A 26204-nucleotide genomic window follows, 5' to 3' on the forward strand; every position below is an offset into this window, starting at 1 on the left:
TGCGGGGCGTCGCCACCTGGGCCCCGCGGTGTGGCCGTGCCCGGCTCCGGCTCCGGCCCCCCCCCGCTTCAGGCGCCACGGGCCGGGAGGCGCGGGTGCAGTGCAGTGCGGGCAGTGCCCGGCCCCTGCCCACAGACGTCTGGGCCCCCGTGGCAGGAGCTCTGGCCTGGCGCTGAGACCCAAATGGGGCCGGCCGCAGAGCCTAGGGCCGCGGGGCTAGGCAGCGAGGCCAGCCCTTGGCCAAGGCTGTAGCGGCCTCGTCCACACCAGCCCAAGGCCACTGTCCCCTCTGAGCACAGCGGAGGCCCCCGGGAGGGGTCCGCAGCGAGGGGGTGAGGACGCTCCTGGTGCAGGGGCTGTGGCCGCAGCCGGCACGGGGCAGCAGCCGTCGAGCCTCACCCAGCGGTCTGCCGCGGTCCTGCCTGCTGGGGTGATGAAGGACCAGGCCAGAAGCGCGCCCAGAGACCCGCTCACAAAAGGCCGAGACGTCGCTGTCGCAGTTAATGTGTCTTTATTATTAATGGGGCAGCTCCTCCCTTGACAGGCGCTAGTTACAGGTGTGCGGATGGCGATGGCGAGGAGGAGCCTGAGCCGGGTGGTGCGATGCAGAGGAGCCCGGGCGCTGCGCGGACAACATTCAGCAGCGAGGAGCTGGGCGCGCGAGTCGCCCGTTCAATACAGTTAAGATGCGGTCACTTGGGTTGTTAGTTTAAGTGTTTGGTTCCTATGACACAGCGCGTACGCGTGGGCGTCCACATGCAGAACAAGCAGAAGCGCAGCTTACATGTTCTCTCTACTGCGGTGTCACGGCAGGCCAAGGGCTGGGCCGGGGCACCTCTGCCTGCTGCCGCGGCCAGGCCAGAGTAGGGCGGGGCAGCATCCTGGACCCTGGGGGCGAGGGGCAGCTGAAGGCAGCGCAGCTGGCTACAAAACTACAAAAGTGGGACGGGGTCCTGGGGCGGGCGCGAGGCCAGGCACGCTCCAGGCGAGCACGTCCTGGAGGCTGCCGGTGCCCCGCGCCCTCCCCCCGCAGTGCTTCAAGTTTGAGGTTGAGAAACATTCATCCGTGGGTCGCTCTAGAGTTAGTGCATTAGCACTTCTGCCTAGGCACGCGGCGGAGGACACGAGCTGGGGGGGCGCGCCCCTCTGGCCCCAGCGGGCCAGGCCTGTGTCCAGGCACCGGGGGCGGCGGAGGGACACGGTGAACGACACCAGCGAAAGCCCAAGGGAAGCATGGAGGCCAGTGGTGACGGGGGAACGGGCATGTCACTGCCAGCCTGTGATTGGCTGCCATAACTGACATTCATATGTACTGACCCAATCAGCTTATAGAGAAGGAAAACAGGCTCTCCCGGCTGACAAAGAACCGCCCGGGACGCTGCCGGGGCGCCAGGCTGCCAGCCACGGCCCCGCCCCCGCCCCCGCTCTGGGCCTGTGGGCAGCACGCAATGGCCCCGGGCTGCCCGCACATACGTGGCCCAGCCCGTGGCCATGCCACCATCACGGCTGCATCTGGGTGGCCTTGGCAACGCCCCTGCAAGCTGCAGCTGGAGGGCACCGGCACCAGCACATACATGAACGTGTCACAGCTGTGTGCAATGCAGCCAAAAACCAAAATAAATACATAATTTAGGCAGCAAACTAAACCATCCCAGAGGCGCTTCTGTCCTGGCAGGGCCGGGCACCACGGCAGCAGGATGCAGGCAAGGGGGTTGGCTGGGACAGTAGCAGGGGTGTGGCCCGGCAGACCATCTTAGCCATACCTTGCCCCCTCTGTCCTAGGCACCCTCCGGCCAGTGCTCGGCCCCCCTCATCCTCCCACAGCCTGCGCGGGGCACTGGCCCCTGGAGGGAGTGGTGCGGCCCTGCCCCTTGGAGGGCAGTGGCAGGCCCATGGCACCATGGTGCGAGCATAAGCTGGGGGGCAAGTGCCAGCCGCCTGGCCCCAGCACAGCCTGACTCCACCTGCCCTTACCCTCAGTGGGGTTGGGCGGCATTTGCCAATGGCTGGGGCTGGGGGAGTCACTGCTGCCCATGCCTTTCACCCTGCGGCTGCGGGGGGAGGGGGCTGCTGCCTGGTCAGGGCTCTGCTGCCCCTGCGAGACCGGTGCCAGCCCCAGCAGCACCATGACCGGCGGGCAGGTGGTAGCCAGAGCCTTCCTTCAGGAGACGCAGCCCCCCTGCCTCCCCACGCGAGGCCCGCCCACTCCCCGGCTCATCTCCCACCCCTGCGAGGCCTGTGGCTGCAGAGACGGGTTTGTGCGTCTGGAGGCTGGGGGGGGCAGCACCATCCAGCCCTGCCCGCCCCACCGCACCGCAAGCTCAGGACAGCGGGGCAGCAGCATACACTTTGTGCCAATGCCAGCTCAGTCGTCCCACAGCACCGCAGCTGCAGGGAGGGAGGGAATCGGCCACATGCAGCAGCTTGGGTAGAGCCTGTGGGTCCGGAGCCCAGGCCAAGCCCACCAGGGCCCAGGGCTCGTGTCCCAATGCCCAGGAGGTGGTGGAGCGCCTGCATGTCAGGCTGTCCTGGACCTTGCTGGCAGCTGCAGGGCGTCACTGGCCGTCACCGTCTCCTCGCTCCATCTGTTCTGCATCGGACAGTTCTCAGCCCACAGCCGCCCTCGTGCCTGTCCTCATGCTGCAGCCTCATGGCAGGCCAGGCTGGGGGGGAAGAGGCCAGTGCCATGACCCCAGGGCAGGGTGGCGTAGGGTGGGGTGGCCAGGATGTGGGCGAGGAAAGCACTTGCAGCATGAAGGCAGCCACGTTATTCTACAGCGACTGTACAGGCAGCAAAATCCACCCAGGAGGGGAAGGTGCCCCGGCCTCCTCCTGCCCCGGCACAGTGCACCTCAGCCCAGGCTGGGCAGAGTCCGTGCTCCTTGCGCAGAGCCCCAGCACCACGCTGTGCAGGTGCCCACTCTCCCAGTCCACAGGACCACGCAGGGACGGCGCCGGCAGGGCTGGGCGGCAGGCGGTGTCTGAGTGCGGCGATGGAGACGGGGCGATGGATGAGCGTGGCATGACCGGGTGGCTAGAACTCGATCTTGCAGGCGGGGAAGGACTCGTCCTGCATCACCACGGTGCTGCTGCTGGCCAGCACCATGATGTTCAGCTCCTGCTGCTTCTCATGGGTCTGCTGGTACCACTCCCGTGTCACCTCTGTGTCATGTGTTGGGATCAGGGTTACCTGGAGGGACAGAAGAGGCAACTGACAGCCTTGCACCCAACTGGTGGCATCAGCAGGCCTTGGCACACCCCGAGTGCCCCATGGCCGCAACTGCCCTCCTCCTCCCTGGCCCTGGCTTCAGCCAGGCTGCTTCTCCCAGCCCTGCACACTGCCGGGCGGTCTTTGCTCCATTGTAGTACCCTGTGCAGCCAGGCCTGGCCCAGGTGAGGCCCATCTGTGCTGTAGTACAAGTAACAATGTGCAGCACCATCTGCGAGCACAAGCGGCCGGGTTGGGCTGAACTGAGGAAGGCGCTGACTGGTGAAAAAGGAGCAGACAACCTCAGCTCCTGGATGGGCTCAAGCGCTGGCTCAGGAAGGGAGGTAGCAAGGCAGAATGTGTTGCACAGCACTGTGCAGGTGCAGGAGAGAGGGGAGCTGTCCACGTCACTGTCCACCTCCGCTGCCCTTGGCCTGCACTGCTGGTGACAGGACGAGGGGCTGGTACTGCTGCTAGGACCATGTGGCGCGGAGCCCCAGGCCCCTCTGACCAATGCTGCTTGCATTAGACACACTTGGAGAGGCACGTGCCCCCCCGGAGCCCGACGGTGTGAGCAGCGCCCCTGGCCTGGCCTCACAGGGACTCACCTGCAGGTTCTCGCCCCACTGGGCCTTCCCCTCCAGCAGCGCATCTAGCACGGCCCGGCTGGGCTCCCCGTTGGCTGGGTCGTTCCCACTTACGACGTAGTACGAGGATCGGACGCGCTTGAAGAACTCCAGGTCTGCGTTCTTCCCACTGCAGTGGTTGGGGACGTAGGCCAGGTCCACGTATACGGGTGGGCCTGGGGGCACCGACAAGCTGCTCTTGGGGCTGCTGGAAACTTTAGAAAAGAGAAACCAGAGGCTGAAGGTCCCTGGTGGAGTCACGGGCCAGGAGGGGCCGCAGCCGGCCCTGCCTGCAAGCCTGCAACTGCCCCTGGTCCCCATGTGCTCCTCACTTGCTGCCACTGCCTGTCTCGTCTCAGGCTTGCAGTGCGACCACAGGGGCAGGGGTGGGAGACCTCTGCATGTGGGGCTGGGCAGTGCCAGCATGGACCAGGCAGAGGCAGAGGCTTCTTGTGGCTCAAACTACAAGTCATCCCTGCCCTCGGCCTCCAGGCAGGCACGCAGCACAGGAATGCCACTGCTGGGAACCATGGAGGGTGCATTCCCATCCCATGCCCCAGACCTGGGAGAAGGGGCAGGGGAGCAGCCTAGGTAGCACCCTACAGCAGCCCTTCCTGGCTGGGGAGAGGAACCCCACCAGGGCCCAGCCAGCATGTCCCGGTGGCCTGGGCACTGCGGACGTGGTGCTCGGGGGACCAGGGCCTCAGTGGGGGATGCACCAGCTGACTGCACGTGCTGGTCCAGAAGAAAGCACCCCCCCTCCTCTCACATGAGCCCAAACCCGGGGCCTGGCGCTCTGCCGGCAGTGCGGCCAGACCGTGTAGCTCGGGAAGGCTCCTGGCAGCTGTGCTGCATCTGAAGCCCTGCCATACTGCTCACTGGTTTGTCTGGTTTTCAGCGCAGCTGCCCTGAGCCTTCAGAGGTGGCCTGTGCACCGTGAAGCAGAAAAATGAAGTCAACACCCAGTCCCATCTCAGCCCCAAGAGCAAAGCCTGAGTGCTGACCAGCTCACGGGAGACTCCTGTGTGCATCACAGGCCCAGACCCAAGGGTTCAGATCCCTAGCCCAAAACAGGGCCCTGGCTCCCCCTGCCCTGTGAGTAGGGGTGTTTGGCCCCCCAACTGCTGCCAGCCCTTTGGCCTCGGCCTGCTGTGGCCTCCCCGCGCTCCAGCCACCAGCACCACGGAGGCTGTGTAGGAAGCACTGGGGTATGGCTGTGGCTGCCACGTGGGCACAAGCATGGTCCCAAGGGGCATCTTACCAGGGTTGGTTTTGAGGCCGTTCACAAGGCCCTTGCCCGGGTTGCTGTGGCTGCTGCGGGACACCTCGTCCTTCTCGTCCGTGTGTGAGGGCTGCGCGAGGGGGCCACGTGTCTTGGATGGCTTCTCCCCTCCCTCCTTCTCCTTCTTTGCTGTGGCAGCCTTTGGGGACCGGTCTGCAGGCTGCTTCACAGGCGTGGGCGATCGCTTTCCTTTGGCCTCAAGCTTGCGGGCAGGCGAGGATGGCTTCGGCTTGCTCAAGGCCTTCCTCATACCTTTGCTCTTCTCCTTCAGGTCCTTCTTGGCGAGCTTGTCAGCTCTGCTCGCGTTCTGCTCCATGACCAGCATCTCCGGGTCCACCATGCAGACGTCTGGGTGCGGGGGGTGCGGGTGAGGATCCACCATAGGGGCCGGCTGGGGGTCATGGCTGGGCCGCGTGCTGGCATGGTGAGATGTGCCCACGGTCTTGTCTACTGGGAGGAAATCTGCATCCTCATCCGAGTCCATGGCTGCATCGGCCGTGATGGACGGACACTCCTCAGTCTCGGGGGGGACATCGGAGTCAGACTGGGAGGTCCCGGAGTCACTCACTGAGGTGGGTGGGGTCTCCTCCACCACGGGGGCCTGTCCCTGGCTCCCGGTGGGGTGATGTGGCCTCCCCTTCACAGACGGGTGCCCCTCATCCTGTGAGAGGTCACTGTCCTCGGAGAGGTCGTGTGGGCTGGGGTTGATGAACGAGGGGGACAGCTCGCCCTTCCTCTGCTTGTACTCACACACCGAGAACTTCTGCCCGTAGTCGGAGCCAGCGCCCAGCCGCGGCTCCATCTCGTGGGAGGCGTCGCCGCGGTCCCCTGTCCTGCCGCCCCTCTGTGTGTCTGGGAAGAAGGGCTGGAAACTGTGCTCTGGGGACGTCAGCGAGGATGGACGGCTCTGCCGCTCCCTGTCCTCATCCCCCGAGCACGGGGACAGGCTTCCACTGGCCTCGGGATGCCGCAGCACCTCGGCAGGAGGTGGCATGCTGTGGAAGGCCTGGGGGCTCGTGCTCACCTCGGTGGGACCGTTGGCTGTGGCGGCGTCTCCCGGCTGAGGAGGAGGGAATGACGTCAGCACGTCCGGCAGTGAGGTCATGGCCGCGAGCTGGTCCGCGAAGGGTGACTGCTGCCCTGGGCTGGTGGTGCGGTGCGACCCCCGCGCATCCACTCCAAGGCACTCGACACGGCATGGCAGCGTGCTGTCATCCATGTCGCATGGGGAGGGAGGGCCCCGCTCCTCGGCTGCAGCCAGCTCCTGGCTGCCCATCAACTGGGTCTTGGAGGAGCCTGCTGGCAGCAGTGGGGACACGTCCCACAGGCTCCTGTGGTCAGGCTCCGTGGCCGTGCCAGCGTAGCCAGACAGCACGTGGGAGTAGAAGCCTTCGGCAGCTGCGTGTATCACCGGTGTGGTGGCCTCCGAGGACGCGTCCTCGGAGCAGCTGGGGGAGTCATCGCGGGGCTGCTGCTGCAGGGAGGCCACCCCTCCGGCCACAGACCCGGGGAGTGGCTGGTTGTCCTCGCATGGGCTCAGGGGTGAAAACCTGGTGAGGGAGGACTCCAAGCTGAGGGCAGCCTTGGAGACCTCCAGGTACTCGTGGCTCTGCCCCTGGTCATGGGATGAAGCACTGGGGAGGCTCAGAGCGAGAGGCGTGTCCACCCTGCAGCTCGCAGGCGACACCTCACGTCCCAGCGCGCCGCATGGCTCGGGCTTTTGTGCTGAGGAAAACCCAAATCCAGAGGATGAAAAATCAGCCCCTTTGCTCTGCGGGGGAAAGGCCACCTCCCCCTCCTCTTCCTCCTGCTCCCCTGCAGCAGCTGGCTTCAGGCAGGCATCTTTGCCATAGCCCTCAAATGCCATCTCCGCCCTGGGCAAGTGCGTGGCAGGAAAGGGGGGCTCCCTGCGGGACACTCCCGCACCCTCTCTCTGCTGCGGAGACACCTGGCCGGAGCAGGACACGCGTGGTGCCCAGCCGTCCCTGCCCGGGCCTGGCAGAGGGCCGTACCCCATGGCGTGGGGCTCCGCGGTGGCAACTGGCTGCCCAAGCCAGCGCTCGTCACTCTGCAGGGAGTCGCAGGGTGAGGAGGCAGACGACACCGGTGAGGCAGACACCTGGTCCCGGTCACCTGGTGCCTGGGCCTTCTCCATCGCCGGGATGTCAGCATAGATGTCCTTCCCGTCGGCCGTGTCAGGGATGCGAGGGGGGCTGGGCAGCCGGGACTCCTTCTCGGAGCACTCCTTGGCTCCCTTCTCCAGCTCGGAGTCACTGGCACTCTCCTCCCCCCTCCCTGCTTTCTCATAGTAGACATCTTTGGTCAGCAGCTCCTTCGGGGACGGCACATGCTGCTCCCGGTGCAGGGAGAGGATGTTGTCGTCGCAGGGAGCTGCATGTGTGGTGGGCTTCTCGTGGCACAGGGCGTGGAGGAGGTCTGGGGGTGGGGCAGGTGCACGGTCCCCTGGAGAGGGTGGGCACGGCACAGTGTCTGGTCTGTCCATCCTGGCCGTCGCCCAGGCCAGCTCACCCAGGCCTCCTGGTGCATCCCTGGGCTTATCCGCCACAGGCAGGGGGGAGCGCCGCTCGTGCACATCCGTGTACTCAAACGAGGAGTCCCCTCTGTCCCGGGGGGAGGTGGGAGAAGACAGCTCCTTCTCAGCAGGGGTGTACAGGCACGACTCCTCCTCCTTGGCAGAGATGTGGATTGGCAGCTCCCCCTGAGGGCCTGCTGGTTTCTTGGTCACCAAGGCTGCAAATGCGGGCTCTGGCCTGTCCTTATCCAGGCGCCCAAAGCTGGGCAGCCCCATGCCAGACACCACCACCTTCTCATAGACGTCTGCATAGTGGAAGGTCCTCTCGTCCGGATACGGCGTTGGCTCCCTTTCCTCTTGCTCTGGCCTCTTGGTGCCATCGTCTCCTCTGGACTCAAAGGCCTCTTTCTCCAGGGAAAAGGGTCCTGAAGGGCTGGGAGAGGCCACAGGACGGTAGTCCACCTGGCTGAAGGAAAGGGTGTCCTCATCCTCAGCATAGCCAACGACGTCGCCCCTTCCTCTGGGAGGTTCCTGCCCAGAGAGGGGCAGCCTGGGCTCGCCCGCCTCTGCCGCACTTCCCAGAGGCGAAGTGGCTCCGTCCGCTGGGCCCGCTGCCGCCTTCTGCTCTTTGCTTCCTTTCAGGTCGCGAGCGGCAGCAGAGGTGCCTTCAGCGTCTTGCTGTGCAGCTGGCAGCCACGTGGACTCGGGCACTTCCCGGGGCAGAGCATCAGCTTTGGTGGCCCCCGCAGGGACACTGGCCTGCGCGGCGGAGGTGCTCTGCCTGGTCACAGGCAGCTCCTCTGGCTCGGGGGTGGCCATGCTCGCACAGGACGCGGCAGGCAGCGGGGAGCCTGTCAGCGCTCGGTCCAGCGACTTTGCGTACAGGTCCAGGACCGCTCTCTCCTCCTCATCCAGGTAGGAGTAGTCTGCTTTGGCTGTGAGCCATGAGTCTTCCCTGCCTTGGGCTGTGCTTGCTGGCTTGGCCTGGCTCTCCTCCACACAGACCGGCTGGGGTGATGCGGGTGCACCCGCTGCTCCCGATTTTTCAGGGAACGCAACCACAGCAGGGGCCATTTCCACTTGTGTTGCTTCCAGCGAGAGGCATTTGGCCTCCCTCAGCGCCAGGTCTGAGTCCACACTGAAGGGCCCCACGTCGGCTCTTGGCAGCGCCGGTCTGTCATCTTCCGTGCACCAGAAATCTTTTTGCTTCTTCAGAAACAGCTCTGCTTTCCCCAAGTCCATTTGCTCCTGGAAATGTCCATGGTCAGAGTCCCAAAGGGCCTGCTCCGCATCTCCCAACGTGCCACGTGCTGGTGCCTCGGGCTGACGGGTCTTTTTCTCCTCGGTCCCAGGTGGAGGTGGTCTTTCATAGTCTGGACCCTCATCTAAGAAAGTGCTCTCGCGTTCCTCCTCGTATTTGTGCTTGCGCGGTCCCCCTTGCAGCACCTCTGGAAACCACACCTTCCTCTCATAACTCACCTCCTTCAAATAGAGGTCTTCCATTTCTGGGGATTTCTCTTCTTCAGCTTCTCTCTCTTCTGGGAAGTGATAGGATCTCACATCTTCTGAGAAGATACCCAGGGCCTCTCTACCCTGAGTAGGCCTGGGCTCTGCAATGCCCAAGACCTTCACATCAGGAGAGGTATCGTGAGAGGCGAGCCCTGAGGATTCGGCCCTGACTGGGCTCTTTTCTCTTAAAGAAAACAACCTGGCATCATCTGGAGAGATTTCGGCAGAGGTATCCTGCCCAGGGCGCTGTCCCAGGAGAGGAGGGGATTTGGGCTCTTGTTTAAGGATGTCTGTGTCACAAGTTTCCAGTGGTTTGTCACTTCTGGCTGCGCCCTGTCCCACGAGAGGCGAGGCTCTGGCAGCATCCGGAAACGACTCTGTCACTGGTATGCCTACAATTTGTTCTTCAGCGGCGCTCTCTGCTGCAACGGCAAGAGATTTAGTGTCTTCTGGAGAGGTTTCTTGAAGGAAAATGTCTGGAGACGGCACCTTGCCAGGACTCTCTTCTGTGAGAGAAATCGATTTGGTGTCTTCTGGAGAAATGTCTTTAATGGAAACTGGGGGAGATTTATCTTTTTCTAAGCTGTCTCCCGAGAAAGACGACAGTTTTCCGTCTCCTGGAGACATTTCTTTAATAGAAATATCTGGAGATTTCTCTTTACTGGGGCTCCCTTCAGTGAAAGACAGGGATTTAGTGTCATCCGGGGAAGTCTCTCGAATGGAAACCTGGGGGGATTTGACACTCTCAAGGCTGCTCTGCTCTGGGGTGTGGGGCGCCGCCACGGTTTCCAGAGAGAGTCCTTGGGAGGCAGCCGGCCCCGAGTCTGTGTATTTTGTGAATTTGAGCGAATCGTCTTCAAAGTCCATCTCCCCGCCTGGCTCTGGGAGCGTGTCTGTGCTGGGGGCGGGTGGCTCGTGGAGGTCATCCTCGTCCCCAATCACAAGTGTCTCCTGCTTGTGGTACGAGAGCCAGGGCAGCTCTTCCCTGGCCACAGGCAGCTCCTCTAGTTTGTCTGTGGGAGACACAGACTCCGCCGGCAGCGCCACGTTACTCTCCTCGTCCGGCTCATCCTGCAGACCCGCAGGCTGCCCCTGCCCGGGGGCGCGCTGAGCGGCAGCCGCCTCATCTCTCAGTGGCTCAAACGTGCGTGCAGCCCCTTCTCCCCTGCAGGAGGCCAGCTCCTCTTCCTCCTTTACAGCCACATCTGCTCCCTTCTGAAAGAGTTCTGCTTCCACGGCGTCCAGCTTCTCCTCCACTGGGGACTGGTGGAAAGGTGTGTGCCCGGCGCTCGTGGGGCCGGACTGCGTTGGTGATGCCATCTTGACAGTGCTGTCATCAGGGCTCATGCATCGCTCCTCAGCTTCCACAGAGCCTGAGTCCAGCTGGGACAGCCTTGCTTCCTCAGCGGGCAGAGGCAGCACAGGCGTCTGTGGCGCTTCCAGGGGGGCGTCAGTGGGGACATCGGTACCGTGTTCCTGTGGCGTGAACAGTGGGGCCCCATAGTGCCCATGGAGCCGCCCGGGCACCTCGATGTTGGGGGTCCCATCCTCCTCCTCCTCCTCCTCCTCCTCTGCCTCCTCATGCTGGCCCTTCTTCTGGGCCCCAAACCTTCTCTCTGCTTCCGCCAGGGCCTGGAAGTCTTCTGGCGGGGGAGACTTGAAGCACTTGTCCTCCTCCAGGGAGGAGGTCGGTGAGATGGTGCCAGCGGAGGGCACGTAATCCAGGCCCTGGGTGGCCTCCGTGCGGGAGGAGGGCATGCTGTTCACTGTGTCCAGGAGCAGGGAGCTCTTGCCCGTCTCCTCGGTCTGCGGCGCTGTGATGGAGGCGACCGACTGGTCTTCTGCAACGGACGTGGCGAAGGAGGAGAGCTTGTCGCACTCGGTGATGGACGTGGCGGAGGAGACGTGCTCCTCTTCTGCCAGTGGGGCCGCCACGATGTTGGTGGGGTATGCCAGGATCTCAGCTTCCTGCCCGGCATAGCCCTTGGCCGCCACATCAGGCACGGGCACAGCCGGGATGCCATGGACAGCTTCAAAGGAGCCCGGGCGATCAGGCACGGAGATGTCGTAGGCACTGACATCGTACTTCAGGTGCGGGATCCGCTCCTCCTGCTCATCGTGGATCTCCTCGTCCGAGATGGTCTGCTCCGTCTCCGAGTAGCCGGGGATGGTCTCGTCCTGGATGTAGGAGACGTGCTCCGCTGCGGCGCCTGGCGGTGCAGGCAGGCTACTCACGAGCACCGCCTCCTTTGCCCCCTCTCTCTCGGGGAACGGGCTCCTCCTGCCCTGGTCCTCTGTGGCCGAGGGTCTCGTGCCCTCCTTCCCACCCCGTGGCAGCTGATACAAGTCTTTGCCCCGTGTCACCCCCTCAGCCTGCACGTGCTGCTCTTCCATCTCCTCCAGCTCTGCCTTTTCTATCACGTCCTCTCTCCTTTCCACCTCAGTCCCATTGCCTGCCTCTGGCCCCTGCAGTGCCTTGGTGTCTGCCTGCCTCTGCTGCGTGTCCAGGGAGATGTGCTGCTCTTCCTCCCTCTCTTCCTCCGTGCGGCTTGGAGCCCACACGTCTCCAGATGCTGGCTGGCGGTGTGCCGGTGCTGGTGCTAAGGCTTGCTCCTCTCTTGCCCCTGTGCCAGGAACCTCTGGGAGGAACTGGGCACTCGGGAGCCTCTTGGCTTCCTCTCCCAGCTCTGCTATTTCATGAGGCTCCTCCACGGCCGCTCCTTCACCCTCAGGCCTTCTGGCCTGTCCAAGCCCTAGACCCAGTCCAGGGACTGGCTTCTCCTCCCCTGGCAAGTCTCCTTCCCCATCCGTTGTGGGGATTCTCTCATCTGCAGCATCCAAGGGAGTTGCCTGTTTTGAGATAGCCAGCCCTTCTCCAAGGCAGGTCAGCACGGCTGGCTCAGGGCCCCTCAGGGAAGCACCGGCGTCAGGCATGGGCTGGGCTGGCTGCTCCTCCCCCATCTCTTCCTGCTTTAGCTCCTCAAAGTCCTTGGTGAGGTCCTCGGGCGAGGACAGGACCAGCCTCTGCTTGGCCACGTCACTCCCCACCGGCCCCAGCTGAGCCAGCGCCTTCTGCACGGGCAACCTCTGCTCCACGGTCGCTTCCTTCTCTGGCTTGACCTTGATCTTCTCTGCCTTGACTCTGCCGGGGACTTTGGCCTTGTACAGTGTTTTCCGCACTTCTGGGGTAAATGGCTTCAGGTCTGGCTTAGGCACCTTCTTTGGCTCTGGTCTGGCCTCCTTCTTCTTCTCTTCCTTCTTGGAATCTTTCTTTTCCTCTTTCTTTCCCTCCTCTTTTTTCAAGTCCTTTTTCTCTTTCTTAATCTCCTTCTTCTCTTTGTCCTTCTTCTCCTCCAGCTTAGACACCTTCTCCTTGAGGTGCTTCTTGCCCACCTTGTCCTTGGCCAGTTTCCTCTTCTCGGCTCTGAGGGCATCGCTTGACTCTGTCTTGATCTTCTCTGGCTTTGCAGGTTTCTCTGGTCCCTTCTCTGTGTGCTCTTTTGCTTTCTTCTCGGGCTTGGCCTCCTTCACCACCTCTGGCTTCGTGTCCTTGGCCCCCTCCTCTACCGCCTCTTCCTTCCTGACTTGCTTCACTGCAGCTGGTTTGGGGGAGGATTTCAGGCTCTCTTTGCTGTCCGTTCTTTGCTTGATCTTGGTCTGCTTCAACGCTGGCGGTGGTATGCCAGAGGAGATGTCCTTCTGAGTGGCAACCGGGTACCTCAGGAAGTCCAGGTGCTTTAGCTTCTCAAGACCTTCCAGGATTTTGTTTTGAGGAGCGTTTCCAGGAAACAGGACCCTGATGATTTTTTCTGTGGGGCTCGCAGGCAGCCACACCACCAGGGCTGTGATGGATGTCAGGTAAGGCACGGAGATCTCGCCCTCCTTCCCACTGGCCAGGATGATGCCGGTCTTTGCCTTGCTGTTCCCTGCCCACTTCTGCATGAGGAACTGCATCTCCTTGCTGTCCTTGACGGGGTTCAGCACATACATGTCCAGCTTGCCCACACCCATCTTGTGGAACAGAGTGATGGGCTCGATGGTGCTGCTGACCACACGGTAGAGGGGCTCTGCCTTGATACCCAGTTTGCTCAGGTACTGCAGCGTCAGGCAGGCCTCCTCAATGCTCCTCTTCACCTTCACAGACGACTCGGGCATCTTGAGCTTCTCGGGAACATTGAAGAAAACCACTCCGAGCTCCGGCGAGATGAGGTTCTTCATCCAGTCGCTGTAGTTGGTGGAGCCCTGGGACTGCTCCTCTTCCTGTTCCGCCACCTTCCTCTGCAGCAGCCCATTGATGCCTGGGAGGTTGTCAGCCCCGATGTGGGTCAGGAGGATGGAGTCGATCCTGTCCAGGTGCCGCACCAGCTTCCAGAAGCAGGACTTCCTGTCGGAGCCACCGTCCACCAGGATGTTAAATCCATTGACGGCAAAGAGCGCGGAGTCACCACGTCCACCCGGGAAGATGTAGCAGCAGGGCTTGGAAAGCTTCAGGAAGCCCCCAGAGGTAGGGGGCTCCAGCAGGTCAAACGGCGACGGTACGTCCACGGTCTCGGACACGTACTCAGCAAATTCAGAGACCCCGTCCATCTCCTGCAAGACCGGCTCTGGGTTCAGCCTCAGATGAAGGAGCTCCTGGAACCGTGGCTGCCCAAGGTTGCTCCAGTCACCTTCTCCCACGCAGAGCACAGAGAGGGAGGCCTTGGTGCTGGGGTCAGCGTTGCTGAGAATCTGGGTGACCTGTGAGGAGAGACAGGGTGCCATGAGCTCAGGGCAGGGCCAGGGCCCAGCCAGTCCCAAAGGAATGAACAGTCGACCTAACCCCTGAGGCTGCAGGCAATGGGCCCACCCAGGAGGGTACCGGCAGTGCCTGGTAGGGGCTGCAGGGCAGGGAGAGAGTGAGGGGTACTGGCAGCGCCTGCAGGTGGGGTCAGGTTGGGGGTGAGGGGCGCCGGCTGCACCAGCACTGCTGTCTGGAAATCAGCCCCTCCCAGGGACCCAACGTGTCGCTCAGAAGAGAGACGGTTGCTCTGCTAGTCTGCTGTCAGGCAGGAGGCAGGGCAGGATGGCACCTTAGGGACTGATGCATTCAGAGACAGGAGCTTTGTAGCCTTCTGGCAAACCAGCAGATGAAGCAGCTGAAGCCTGCGAAAGCAAGGGCCTCTGAACAAGTTAGTCTATGAGGTTATCCCTGCCCTGCCTTCCGGTCATGCCAAAGCTGAAGCATGGAAGTCAGCAGATGCTTTGGGAAGCGTGAGCTTGTGGGTTTGGGTGCCCGAGCCCTGGGGCGGGCAGGGCCCTGGTGTGCATACAATTCAGAGTCACCTCTCCCCTGACCAGGGGTGGACACAGCCCCCACACAAGCTCCAGCCCTGCCCGCTCTGTGCTGGGGCCAGGCCCCAGGCTCCTTCCCCGCTCACCTGCGGATCCTCAAGGATCTCGGCAAATCTCTGGTAGCTGAAGGTCCCAGCCTGCAGGATGAGGTCTCCCTCCTGGTCGGAGCTCTGCCCACACAGGATCAGCAGCTTGTGGGCAGACAGATCGCACACCAGCGAGCGCACCTGTTGCCGGAAGCAGAACGCCATCACCTCCATGGAGCCACCCCAGGCCCTGCACCCGTACCAGCCCCAGCCCCTGCGAGGCGGCAGCACGTGCTCTGGCTGGCCTGGCTCAGCTCCCAGCTGGTTCCTCCCTGTCCGTACAGGCTGAGCCTGTGTAGAGGCTAGGGGGGACCATGTGCACAATTCCCCAAGGCCTCAGAAACCCCCCTCCAAGCCAGCCCCCCGCCCCTGCTCCCAGCTGCTCTTGGGCCAGGAGACAGCAGAGGCCAGGCAGGCTGGCTGGGAGGTCAGGCTGGGGGAAGAGGGTGGTCTTGGCACGGAGCTGCCAGCTCAAGACTCAGTCTGTTCCTAAAGGGTTAATGCGCAGGATCCCCTGCCGGGAGCATGCTCCTCTGCCCCGGTGTGCTCAGCACCATCCCCATCACCAGCACAGGAATATCAGCACGGGATGGCATGGGTTGTCCAGTGCAGACTGGCCCTGCCGCCCATCGGTGCCCGCCCTCACCTCCGACACGACGCTCTCCACATTGGGGTTCACCAGGATCACGGTCTCCAGGGAATCGCTTTGGTGGTGCAGGGTCCTTTGGCCTGGGGAGAGATGCAGGGCTTAGGTGGCAGCAGGAGCCTGTGGCCAGCGCTAGCCCCTTGGGGCTTTACCCCACTGCGCGCAGCACGGCGCGGCACAGCCCAGCCCATCCCTCTGGCTTCAAGGCCTCATGCCAGCTTCAAGGATAACGTAAGATTTGGCTTCTGACAGCCAGAGCCAACCCCTCAGGGGCAGCCTGTGCTCTGGCCCAGCCCTGTGCCCCCCGCTGCAGCTCATGCGATCCCCTCACTGCCTGCGAAATGCTGGGGCAGCGCTGCACAGCAGCACCACCCTGTCCAGATGCCAGGGACACGGCACTTGGGAACTGCCCGTTGTGGCGCAGTGACTGGCTCACACCATGCCCGACACCCGCCCTGGGTCTCATCACTGCTGCCCCAGGAGCCCTTTACATGCCAGGCTTGTCCACCCAGGACCCAGGAAATGCTGGGCTGGAGGAAGTGGGAGACCAGAAGGGCACGCCCACCCACCCCACGACACGGGACTAGAGGCACTGTAGGCTTTTTCCCTGGGCCGGGCCTGACAAGCGCGTCCGGGGGGGCACTGGCTTGCTGCCGGCTCCCCCGGCTGGGCTAGGTTCGGCTGGAGCAGCTCAGACCTCTCCTGTGGGCACCGGCCTGGCTCTGCCATCTGACCCCGCAGCATGGTCACTGTGCCCTGCAGCCAGGCGTGGACAAAGGAGTCTGACACGTACCGGGGACCCGGGGTCCGACCCAGCCGAGGCTCCTGAGGCTCTGATCCCAAACCCCCTGCGCTCAGCATCTGGCTGGAGCTCTTGGTCCCCAAAACTGTGCCTTCCCAAGCAGCCAGCACCTGACCCCCCAGCCCATAGGGCCCAAGTTAGCTGGGGCACCCACCACTTAGCTGTGGGTCCTGGCTGGCAGAGGGCTGAGCCTAACCTGCATGGAGGGCAGGAGCTGCTTGCCTGCCACGATGCAATGCGCTGCACCCTGTGCTGCACTCAAGTCCTGCCTGCCACGCAGGCTGGCCCGAGTCGTGCAGACAGCAGCCAGCAGCGGGGCCCCCGGGGGGTGGGAGGCAGAGCTGCGCAGCAAGGGGCCGTGGCTGCCACGCCGGGAGTGCAGCGCGGGCAGGGGTGGGGGCGTGCAGGGCAGGCTCACCTCCACGCGCCCTCTGTGCACGGCAGCCGTGCCAGCGGTGCTCGGGGCAGCGCCGCAGCCGTCTCGCACAACTGCTGTTCAGGAGACGGGCTCTGAGCTGCAGCCGAGCTATTTATACCTCATGCCTGCCCTTGCTGCAGCTGCCCCACCAGACAGCAGCTAATGGGCCGAGCAAAGAGGGCCCCGAGCGCCGGTCCCGGGTGCAGGCTGTCTGGCAGGGCTGCAGGCCTGGGGGAGGGATGCGGCGGGGTGGAGGGGTGGCCTGTGCCCGCTGGCGGCAATTGCTTCAGCCTGAGTGCAGACGCGCTGTGTCAGGGCCTGGCGGCGGGGCCAGGAAATGTCTGCTCTTCCTATGAAGTGGATTGTACCGCTCCGCGTCCAGCTCGCCCAGCACCAGGCCCCGGTGGTCCCGCTGCCCCCATCCCTGGCCCACACTGCCCGTGCCCCCCGCACTGCCTGGAGGGGCCAGGCTGGGGCAGCCGCAGCCTGGAAGACAAGGGCTAGGGCTGAACAAAGCTGGCTGGTTCGTATTCTGTGCACAGCCCAGCCGCCCACGCTGCAGAGGCCCCCGTCCCCGTGCCCCCGGAGGTGCCCGGGCCGTGGGGCAGGAGCTGCCGGCAGGTGGAGGAGCCGGGCCGCCCCCCGGCCTCCCGCTGGGCCTGTCGCAGGGGCAGCCTCGTCCTTCTGCGCAAACAGCTGCTGCCCTGCAACCCAGCCCTGCCTGAGCCCACCCTGCCCCGCGAGCCGGAGTGCCACGCGTGGGCTGCCTGCCGTGACACGCAGGGACATGTGGCGGGAGCAGGTCCTGCCCCCCGACCCAGGCCTATGGCAGATCCCAGCCCCCAGCCCTGGCACTGCTGCCCCGAGGCGACACAGGCAGCGCTGCAATGCACACGTGCTAAGGAGCGGAGGCGCCGCCAGAGCTGCAGCCTCCCCCTGGCTTCAGCCATCTCCGAGCGCTCGCGGCAGACGGGGACCAGACGGTGACTCAGCAGAGCGACGGTGCTACCGCTACTGACGCAGGCCCTCGCACGGCTCCCGCCACCGCCCCCGACACGGAGGGCGGCAGGGCCAGCGTGTGGCACGGCACTACTGTTCCTTCCTGCACCTTCCCCGGAGCTGCGGGGCGCAGTGCAGCGTGGCTCCCCGAGTAGGAGGAGCCCACGTTGCTGCCCGTACAGGGGGTGCGTGGGAAGGCTGCCTGGTCCCTGGGGTGCTCAGGCCACTGTCTGGCCACCCCGAGGAAGCCTCATCCCATGCAGTGGATACCAGCCCCACAGCCCTGGCACCAGCGTCCTTCCGTGGGCGTCCCCACCCAGCCCCCTATGCACGAGGACTCGGGCCTCGCACACAACTGGGCACTACGCCTGGAGCCGCGTCCTGGTGCTGGCAGCCAGGGGCCCGGCCCAGCCTGGCCTGTCAGCGGCAGCAGAAGAGGTGCTGTGCGAGAGCGTGGCCCGGAGAAGTGGCCACAGAGGGCACGAGTCTGCCCCCGCGGCTGAGTGCCAAGTGCCCCCTCTGTGCACTGCCACCCTCTGCGTGACTGCGGGACCCACTGGGCACATGCCCTGCCCCTGCTGGTGCTCTCCGCGCGGGGCCGAGTGCTGCAGGGAGGTCCAGGGAGACAAGGCTCGGTCCTGAGCTGGCCAAGCCTGCCCCAGCCCCATGCTTTGGGCCCCACCGTCCAGCAGGGAGCTGGGGCAGTGAAGCCCGGCACCTCCTCCCGGGGGAAGGCCGAGGCAGGCTGTGCATGGGCACACGCTCTCTGCCCTGGAGCCAGTGTCCAGAGTCACACTTTTCAGACACCGGGTACAGCCCAAGCCGGGGCCAGTCCAGCTGCACAAGTGACCAGCGAAACGGAGCTGCTACAGAGGCTTCCACCTCCCCCGTGACAAACAGATTTGAAGCCTCTTTGGGGACCTTATGGTCAGTGTGACCCTGATACCACACCAACTGGAAATGGGCCAGTCCTTTGGTTTCACCAAAAGCAACAGCCCTGGGTGCTGGCGCCTGTCGGGCCGAGCAGGACGTGTGGCACGACACACAGCACGTGCATTCCTCCTCGGCAGCCTGCGAGTGTGCCTGGCGCAGGGCCCTATCACTGCGCTGTGGCTCGTGGCAGACAACCTGCTCCTGAGGCATGTGGCTTCTTGCCACCGTCCTGCCCCACGGCCACTTGCAGCTGCTTCCTGGAAGGCTCCACGCTGCCGTCGCTGGCTGCCAGCAACCGCGTCACGTGCAGGTGTTGTTCCCTCAGGGCTCGCTCCTTTCCCAGATCACTCGTACACTGAAGTGGTACCAGGCGTGGCACCCCGAGGTGCCCACCAGTCATACCCACAGTGCCCCGGCCTCCTGTCTCCCAGGGGCGCAGCACATGAGCAGGCCCTCGGCCGAGTACGGGGAGTCCCTGCACCAGCGTGTAATTCTAGCAGTTGCATCCAGCCTCCTGCAGGCTCCCGAAGGGCTCGGGACAATCTTGTGGGGGATCTGTCCTCTCTCGGGCAGCTCCTTGTGGGGCATTTGGCAGGCATTGAGCCCCGTGACACCAGGGAACAGGGAGAAGGAGGGGAGAGAGGGAATAGCTTCAGGGGAGGTGGAGATGCCTGTCACCTTCTGTGCATGTGCATGACTGTTTCCCCATCCTTGCTAGGCTGGTGCACACCGGTGGTGGTGAAGGTCACATCTCTGTTCCAGGGGTCACAACAGCCATCTGGGTAGGTGCAAATGAGACAGCACAGCTGTCCAGGGGCACACAGGGTCCTCAGTGGGACAGGGACGGACAAGGACAGGCCATTTGTTTCTAATGTCTGGAAGTGGTGAGGTGGTGAATGTGGGGACTAGCCTGATGGCAACTGGAAACAAAGGACCAAGATCCTGATGTCCTGGGCTGGGGGCCCTGGGCAGAGGGAGGGAGATCCTGGCGCCAGGGCAGAGAGAGGGCCGGGAGGGAGGTCATTTGGGAAAGTGGCTGTGCCTTGCTATCGTGACTGCGGCGCCCCTTGGTTTCCAGTTGCCCAGTGGATGCCAGTTTGGTTTACGCAGCTTTCCAGTGCGGCTGCAAACTGCTGCTTGCAGCACAGCCCAAAGGCAAGGTCGTTACCGCTTCTTTCTTACCTGCAAGGTGGGTCCTGTCCCAGAGAGGACATGCAAAGGGCGCTGGCACAGTGCATCCGCACAGACATCACATCTGTGACATCAGCACTTGAGTGCAAAGCTCTGACCCGCACAAACGGTCTCTAACAGCACCCAGGTCTCAGCTTTGCGTTACTTGCACCACGGTGCCTGGACACAGCCTTGCCCAGGACGAGGCTCACAGAGGACTCTGTGCGCCAGCCACGTTGCTTCCCACCCCGCCTGCTCCCAGGACCCTGTTCCTCTGATGGACAGAAACCTCCTGTCTTCCTGCCCGAGCCTGTGCATGGCCAATTTACTCTCATTTGCTCCTGTCCAACAGTCCTTCAGCTTCAGCAGCTTGCTACAAACGTGGCTTTGTTTAGTGCTCTGAAGGCCAAGGGCAAAGTGGGTCCACGGTCCTCCCTGGCGACTGCTCCTGTTTCTGCTCCACCCGCAAGGCGGCTCCCATGCCATGTTCCTGTCACCTCCATAGCCCAGGCTGCTCTGCCGCTGGCGGGTCCAAGGGCTGCATTCGTGCCTTGGAAACCGCCAATTCCCCAGGTGCGTGGAGCTTGCTTGGAGGTGCAACATCAGGCCAGATGGCACCTGATTCAGAGCAGCGTGAGCTTTTGTAGGCAACAACCTACTTTCCCAGATGGAGACGGGAGAAACTGGACTCCAGCAGCTGAAGCAGAAAGCTGCCTGGGACGTTAGACACGCTGGGGGTCCCTGCTGCCCACAGGACAGGGTCTGGCCCCTTAGACTTGGAAGTCCCCCATGTGGGTCGCCCCTGTCCCCCACCCCTGCAATCCGCTCTCACCTGACCAACGTCTGGCCCCTCAGGATGGGACCTCGCTGCTCAGAGTCGGTTTGGTGAAGGTCACGTGGCCCCCCAGACTCGTGAGACAAGGGGTGTGCTGGGATGGCACCCCCGTCCACTTCTGCAGCTCTCCCCCGAAGCAGCAGGCTCCCCTCACCCCCCTACCTGCAGTGAACCCAGACCCCCTGGGCCTGGGCACGGCGCTCCAGACCTCGCAGCCTTGTGGAGCTGTGCACACAAAAGCCCACCTTTGAAGAGAGCCCCGGCTCCGTGCGAGGGACCAGTGGGTGCATATATTTGCATAACTTAACACGGATTTATGCAAGCTGAAAGGCAGCCACCCCCTTCACTCTGAAATGACATCACCGGTCGGCGATGGCAACGGGCTCTTTCATAAGGAGGCTGAGAAGGTTCCAACTGCAGCTCTTGATGCCAACAGGAGAGAAAGGCCCCAGCCCCAAACTGAGTCTGCTCGGAGGAGGAACAATGCCTGTGCTCCCCTGCACACTCGGCACGGTGGGCGGCTGGGCCCTGGAGCAGGGGCTCTGCCTGCACCCGGGTGCAACGACCCTGCTCTGCGGAGGGATGGCGTGGTGCCCAGGCCGGCGGAGGTGCCTGCCCTGCTAGGCAGGGCTGAGATGCATCATGGTCTCAGCAGAACGGGCCCAGAAGGAGCTGCCCGCGGGGGGCCCCAGCAGAGCCGCAGGGGCAGAAGGGGCTGTGGGTGCGACCAGCATCAGCAGCGCAGCGTGCAGGGGGCTCATGCACTGCCTGCTTGCGCCTCATCCCAACAGGCACTTGGTTTAAAAGCAGACCGTCCCCCCGCAGCACCGTGGGGTGCAGTGCTGAGCGGGGGGCCGGTGGGGGCAGCGTGGTGGATTCCAGGCCATGGCAGCCGTGGCCAGCAACTCCCATCTCCAACAAAGCTGCCTGGGCAGCCGGGCTGGCAGGAACGAGCACACATGTGCTCTGGCTGCTGCTGGGCCTTTGGGAGAGGAAGGGGAGTGCTGGCTCCCCTCGCGGCAGCGTGCCCCTCACTGCGATGGGGCAGACAAAGGCTCAGCCCTGGCCCCACAGCCTCCCTGGAAATCCAGAGGCAGGGGTGGGGCAGGGCCTCGCACTCGCAGCTGGTGGTCCCGTGGTAACCCCGTGCCCAGGAGCCGGGGGGGGCCAGGCGGAGCTGGTCTGATGCTCATGCTGGCAGCAGGAAGGGCAGCTGGTACCACAGGCACCAAAAAAACTATCCTCCCTTTCAGCATCAGGCACCACAAACAAGGAGCAGATGCCTGATGGGCCAGAGCACACGTGGTCTCCTGCTGCCGCCACGATGCAGCTGGGATGAGGGTGGCAGGAGTAGAGGAAGCATCCCGCTCGCTCTCTAGGGGCAGCTCCCTCCTGCCCCCGTGCATGTGCAAGTGCCCGGTTCCTCGCCCTGCTTTGGGGGCAGCTCCCCACCTGTCCCGTGGCATGAGCTGATACCCCCACCCTCTGGTGTTGCTCGCGCTGCAGGGAGACATGGTGGTCCCAGGCCCCCGGGGTTGCCCCGTGCTGGGGGCTATCCATGCCCGCAGTGAGAGGCAACGGCTGCCCAAAGGCCTTGCACTCACATGGATGGGGCAGAGTCTGCTCATTTCTCTGGGGAGGGACATGCTGAATGCAGATCCCTGGGCTTCTACCACAAGCCCCAGCACAGCTACTGTCCCCTGCCCAGGGCTCGGTGGGGGGCACCCATCAGACGTGCTTTGCTCGCTCCTTTCCTGTCTGCTGCTCTTCCAGGACTTCTACCCCCCATGCACCAGGCCCCACGGCAACTCCCGCTGGTTCCCTCTCCATGCACAAGGAGCGCTGAGCTATTCAGATGCAATGGAAGAGCTCTGGCAGGTGAGACCAGTGCTCTGCCCTGGACACCCAGTTGCCCTGGGGACATGGAGGACCCAGGTTCAAGATCTGTCCTGCATCAGGAAGGATTCAGCTGTGGGTCTCTCACAACCCCTAGCCTCGCCCAGCCAGCCCATGCACCTGCCTTCCTGACTGGGACCCCAATGAGAGCTGGCGAGTGGCCCGGTCTGAGAGCACAGGCTGGGCCGAGCCAGGAGCAAGGCTGCAGGTAGCTTTGCACATGTCCAGTGCAGAAAGGCGAGGGGGGGATCCATGCCTGTCACTGGTGCCCCGCACTGCCACCTGAACACCACCATCCCTTTGTGGGTCCACGGAGCTCCTCCTCTGCCTGCCCACAGACAGCCACAACCAACAAGGCCCTGCACAGACCGCAGGGCACAGAGGATGCCTGCAGGCCTCCCTCCTCGCCACCGGCACAAGGACACGCAGCGTGGCAGTCAGGCCTGGGGGGTTGTGCAGCCCACACTCTCCCCCACAGGCCTGAAGTCACCCTCAGGTCTGAACGTAGATGCACCTTGATGGCAGAGACCCTGGGTGGGCACAGCACACGTGCCTGGCAGCTGTCGGCGCTACATGGCAGTCCGGTGCTGGAGCCGGAGCGGGAAGAGGCAGTGTGGGGAAGCAGCTCAGGAGTCTGTTTGCTGCAAGGTTTCTTCCAGTTTAGCTGGTGAGAAATGGGTGGAGGCAGGAGGCCCCTGCTCGCAGGCGGAGGGTGCCCAGTGGGCACAGCCAGGGCAACACCCCTGCCTCAGCCAGAGGCATGGTTACTGGCCCCTGCACCTTCCCGTCTCCAGGTTGGATCTGCTGTGACAGTTGTTCCCTGCACCAGGCCTCAGGGCTCCCTGCCTCCCAGCACCAGCTGTGGGTGCAGAGGCCTGCAGCTGCGGCCTCACCTGCCAGGCACCACCAGGGCCGGCGCTGGGGAACCAGAGGCGCTGATCTCTTGGCAGCACGTCTGTGCTTCTCCTCCAAAGGAAGCATTGGGGTGCGTGAAGCCATCTCCTCAGGAAGCCCCTGGCGCACGAGCCAGGCTAATTATCGGCTTCGCTCCAGGCTCCTTTCAAAGGCTGGCTCCACCAGTTCCTGCGGCCAGCTCAGGCTCCAGTTAAGCACTATCCAAAATACGGATGCTAATGGCTAGTGCTTCTTGCTACCACGGGGCCAGGCTGGGCCGACAAGCCTGGTGAGAACACAAGCACGCATGGCAGATGGGGCACATGAGGAAGGAAGGAATCTGGGCCATTTCAGGCTCAGCAAGGACAGAGGGGACAAAGCAGTGACCGACCTAGGCCTGTCGCGCAGATGCTGCCGGGCCCTGCTGGGCGAGTGACTCGTGAGCAGGACGCATTGCAACGCTGCAGACCGCCGCCACCGGCACCTGCCACCGCACGGACCTGGCCCTCCCCGACAAGTGCCTCGCGCCGACGCCGCATGGGGCCGCTGGGGCAGCCAGGTTAGAAGCAGCCCCTCACGTGCAGGCCTGTGCGGCAGGGCCTGCGCTCAGCATGCGGCGCAGGCAGGGGGTCATTTCACGGATGGCCCTCCCGAGAGGGAACGTCTCGCGCCAGCAGTGCGAGCTGTCCCAGGAGCGCAGCGGTGCCACCTGCACATGCCCCACAACAGGCACTGCTCAAACCACGACAGCTATGAGGGCAACAGGCTCCCGCACCCTGGCGTGCCAGGCGCACCGCCAAGCACTGGGCTCCAGTCTCGCTGCAGCTAGTGCTCAGGGCAGCCAGGGCTGAAGCCCAAATGCTTGGGCAACAATAAATAGCAGCCTTTGTCCTTCTCCTGCCCCCTCCTTCCCGAGGTTCATAGATTGTAAGGGGCTGGAAGGGACCTCGCAAGATCATCGGGTCCAGGCCCCCTGTGCTAGGCAGGGCCCCCGTGAGCAAGGTCCATGAGCAGGACCTAGAGCAGGTGGATGCTCCAGTGCCCCCGGAGCTGCATAGGGAAGCAGGCACTGGTGCTGCAGCAGATCCCGCAGCCCCGGGGTCAGTGACTGCCCTGTGCTGGGCAGAGCCAGGGGGTCCCAGGACCCTGCGCGGGGCTGCCCCAGCCAGCCCGAGCTACCGACAGCAGAACTTGCCTTGGGGCCTGCACTGTCCTGCAGCTCCACCACCACTGCCCCTCATCTGGGAACCTCAGCCCTGTGCCCACGTGGAGAACGGGGCCAGGTGGCCAAGGAGGGTTCACCCCTTCCCATCAGACCAGGGCAGGGAAGACGGCCGAGCCACTCCTCCTTTTACCCTGCAGCGCGGTGAGCCAAGCGCCTGCTCCCAGGACATGGGAGATCTGACCATATTCCCTCCTCTGCCATGGGGACTCGGACCCACATGCCCCCGGTTCCACGGAGAGCACCCAGCTCTGCCAGGCAGCGCCAGGCATGGGGCTTGTCCCTTCCGCCGAAGCAGCTTGCCCCATACACAGCACTCACACCCTACGGGGCCAGAAGGGAGTCTAACACAGAAAGATAGGGTACCCATGGCTCTGGCAGCCCCAGGGCCAGGTAGCAGCTAGCAGGGATAGCCACCTGGGGGGCTGCACTCAGGCTCTTGTGCTTCCTGGCCAGCGCATATGCCCTTGGGGAGCTGCCAAGACGCAAAGGCCGCTCGAGGAAGACTCAGCCCCTGACGCTCCCACCCACGTCGCAGGGTGGGCAGGACACTCTAGTGCTCCGTGGCCCGGGATGCACGCAGGGCAGCACAGCAAAGGCACGGGGCGCAGGCCATGCACATTCTGCCCCTGTCCTGGAGCCACAGGACCTTGCCCCAGCAGGTGTGCTGGCCCGTAGCAGGCTGGTATGTGGAGCAGGGGCTGCAGCCCCAGGCGGAGGCTCTGCGCGGGCGTCTGTGGGAGGAATCCAGAGAATTCGATCAGCTGCTCAGGCAGGATGTGCAAAGACAGTGCACACCGAGAAACCCGGATCAGAATAGCCCCAGCCACACCGGCCCCCGGCAGACCCCCACAGGCTGTGCCCAGGACCCCACCTGTGGCCAGCGGCAGGCCCTCCCCAAGGGAGCGCTGCTGGCTGAGGGCCACAGACTCCTCTGCTCCAGGGGCCCAGCCCAGGTGCCCACGTGCCAGCCTGGGGTGGCCAGCAGCCCCTCCTGGAGCCGCTACAGCCCACGGTCCGTCTCCATCACGCATCGCATGCCCCACTTTGCTCCTCAGGGTGCTCCTGCTCCACGAGGCCCAGCTACACAGGACGCATACAGGGGAAGCAACGCAGCCTCTCAGAGGCGTCCCGGCACAGCACCCCCTTCACCCCCCTCTGCCGCCCCAGCCAGTCCCTTCTCGCGCTCTCCCCTTCCTCACGGTGACCTTGCTGCTCGCATGCCCCAGCCCTGCACAACCAAGACCTACAGCCCTGGCTGGCGGCTGCACTGGTGGCAGGGTAGGGGGTTCGGCGCGGTGTGCTTTGCTCCGGGAAATTCTCCTGGGGGATGCTTCTGCCAGAGAAGGACGATGCCAAATCCCCACGGCCCTCTGTGCCCCCAGGGCACATGTGAGGCACTGGGGCTTCTGCTGGCTGTGCCAGGAGCCAGGCCCCCTGCACGCGTGCAGCACCGTCTCCGCAGGAAGGTGTGCAGGTTGCTGGCCACTAAAGTGCCCGCAACCCTTCAGGCCTGGCGGAGGGGAGAGGGCCTGAGCGTGCCTGGGACAATGCTGTGCCTGAGGGCTGGCACCCGGGGTCTGGCACCGGCGGGTGGAAGGAAGGGCCCTGCCCCGAGCCCGGCAAGTCTGAACCCAAGAGCTTGTTTTCTCTGCAGTCAGGAGCCAGCAGGCACCAGCTGCAGAATTTGCCGCAGTGTGTGTGTGTGTGTGTGTGTGTGTGTGTGTATGTGTGTGTGTGCGTGCGCGCGCACGCACGCGCGTGAGTGTGTGCGAGTGTGCAGCAGCCACGCTCCTCCCTCACCACTCGCTCCA

At 63.9% G+C, this 26204-nt stretch overlaps 1 protein-coding gene across 2 annotated transcripts in view; it reads right to left on the reverse strand.

Moving 5' to 3' along the window:
- Positions 1–494: 494 nt before the first annotated feature.
- Positions 495–26204, reverse strand: part of MAP1A (microtubule associated protein 1A) — a 61162-nt gene continuing 35452 nt past the window's right edge. For both annotated transcript variants that reach the window (XM_019533932.1, XM_019533933.1), the window contains exons 2-6: positions 15222–15304; positions 14576–14716; positions 5096–13895; positions 3817–4049; positions 495–3190 (exon numbers count right to left, since the gene is read on the reverse strand). In XM_019533932.1, the coding sequence (XP_019389477.1) occupies positions 3035–3190; positions 3817–4049; positions 5096–13745 (9039 nt within the window). In that variant the 5' untranslated portion in view covers positions 13746–13895; positions 14576–14716; positions 15222–15304 and the 3' untranslated portion in view covers positions 495–3034. The remainder of the gene's footprint in view (positions 3191–3816; positions 4050–5095; positions 13896–14575; positions 14717–15221; positions 15305–26204) is intronic.

The sequence above is a fragment of the Crocodylus porosus genome, unplaced genomic scaffold, assembly GCF_001723895.1.
Source record: "Crocodylus porosus isolate Cpor-Errol unplaced genomic scaffold, CroPor_comp1, whole genome shotgun sequence".
Classification (NCBI taxonomy): Eukaryota; Metazoa; Chordata; order Crocodylia; family Crocodylidae; genus Crocodylus; species Crocodylus porosus.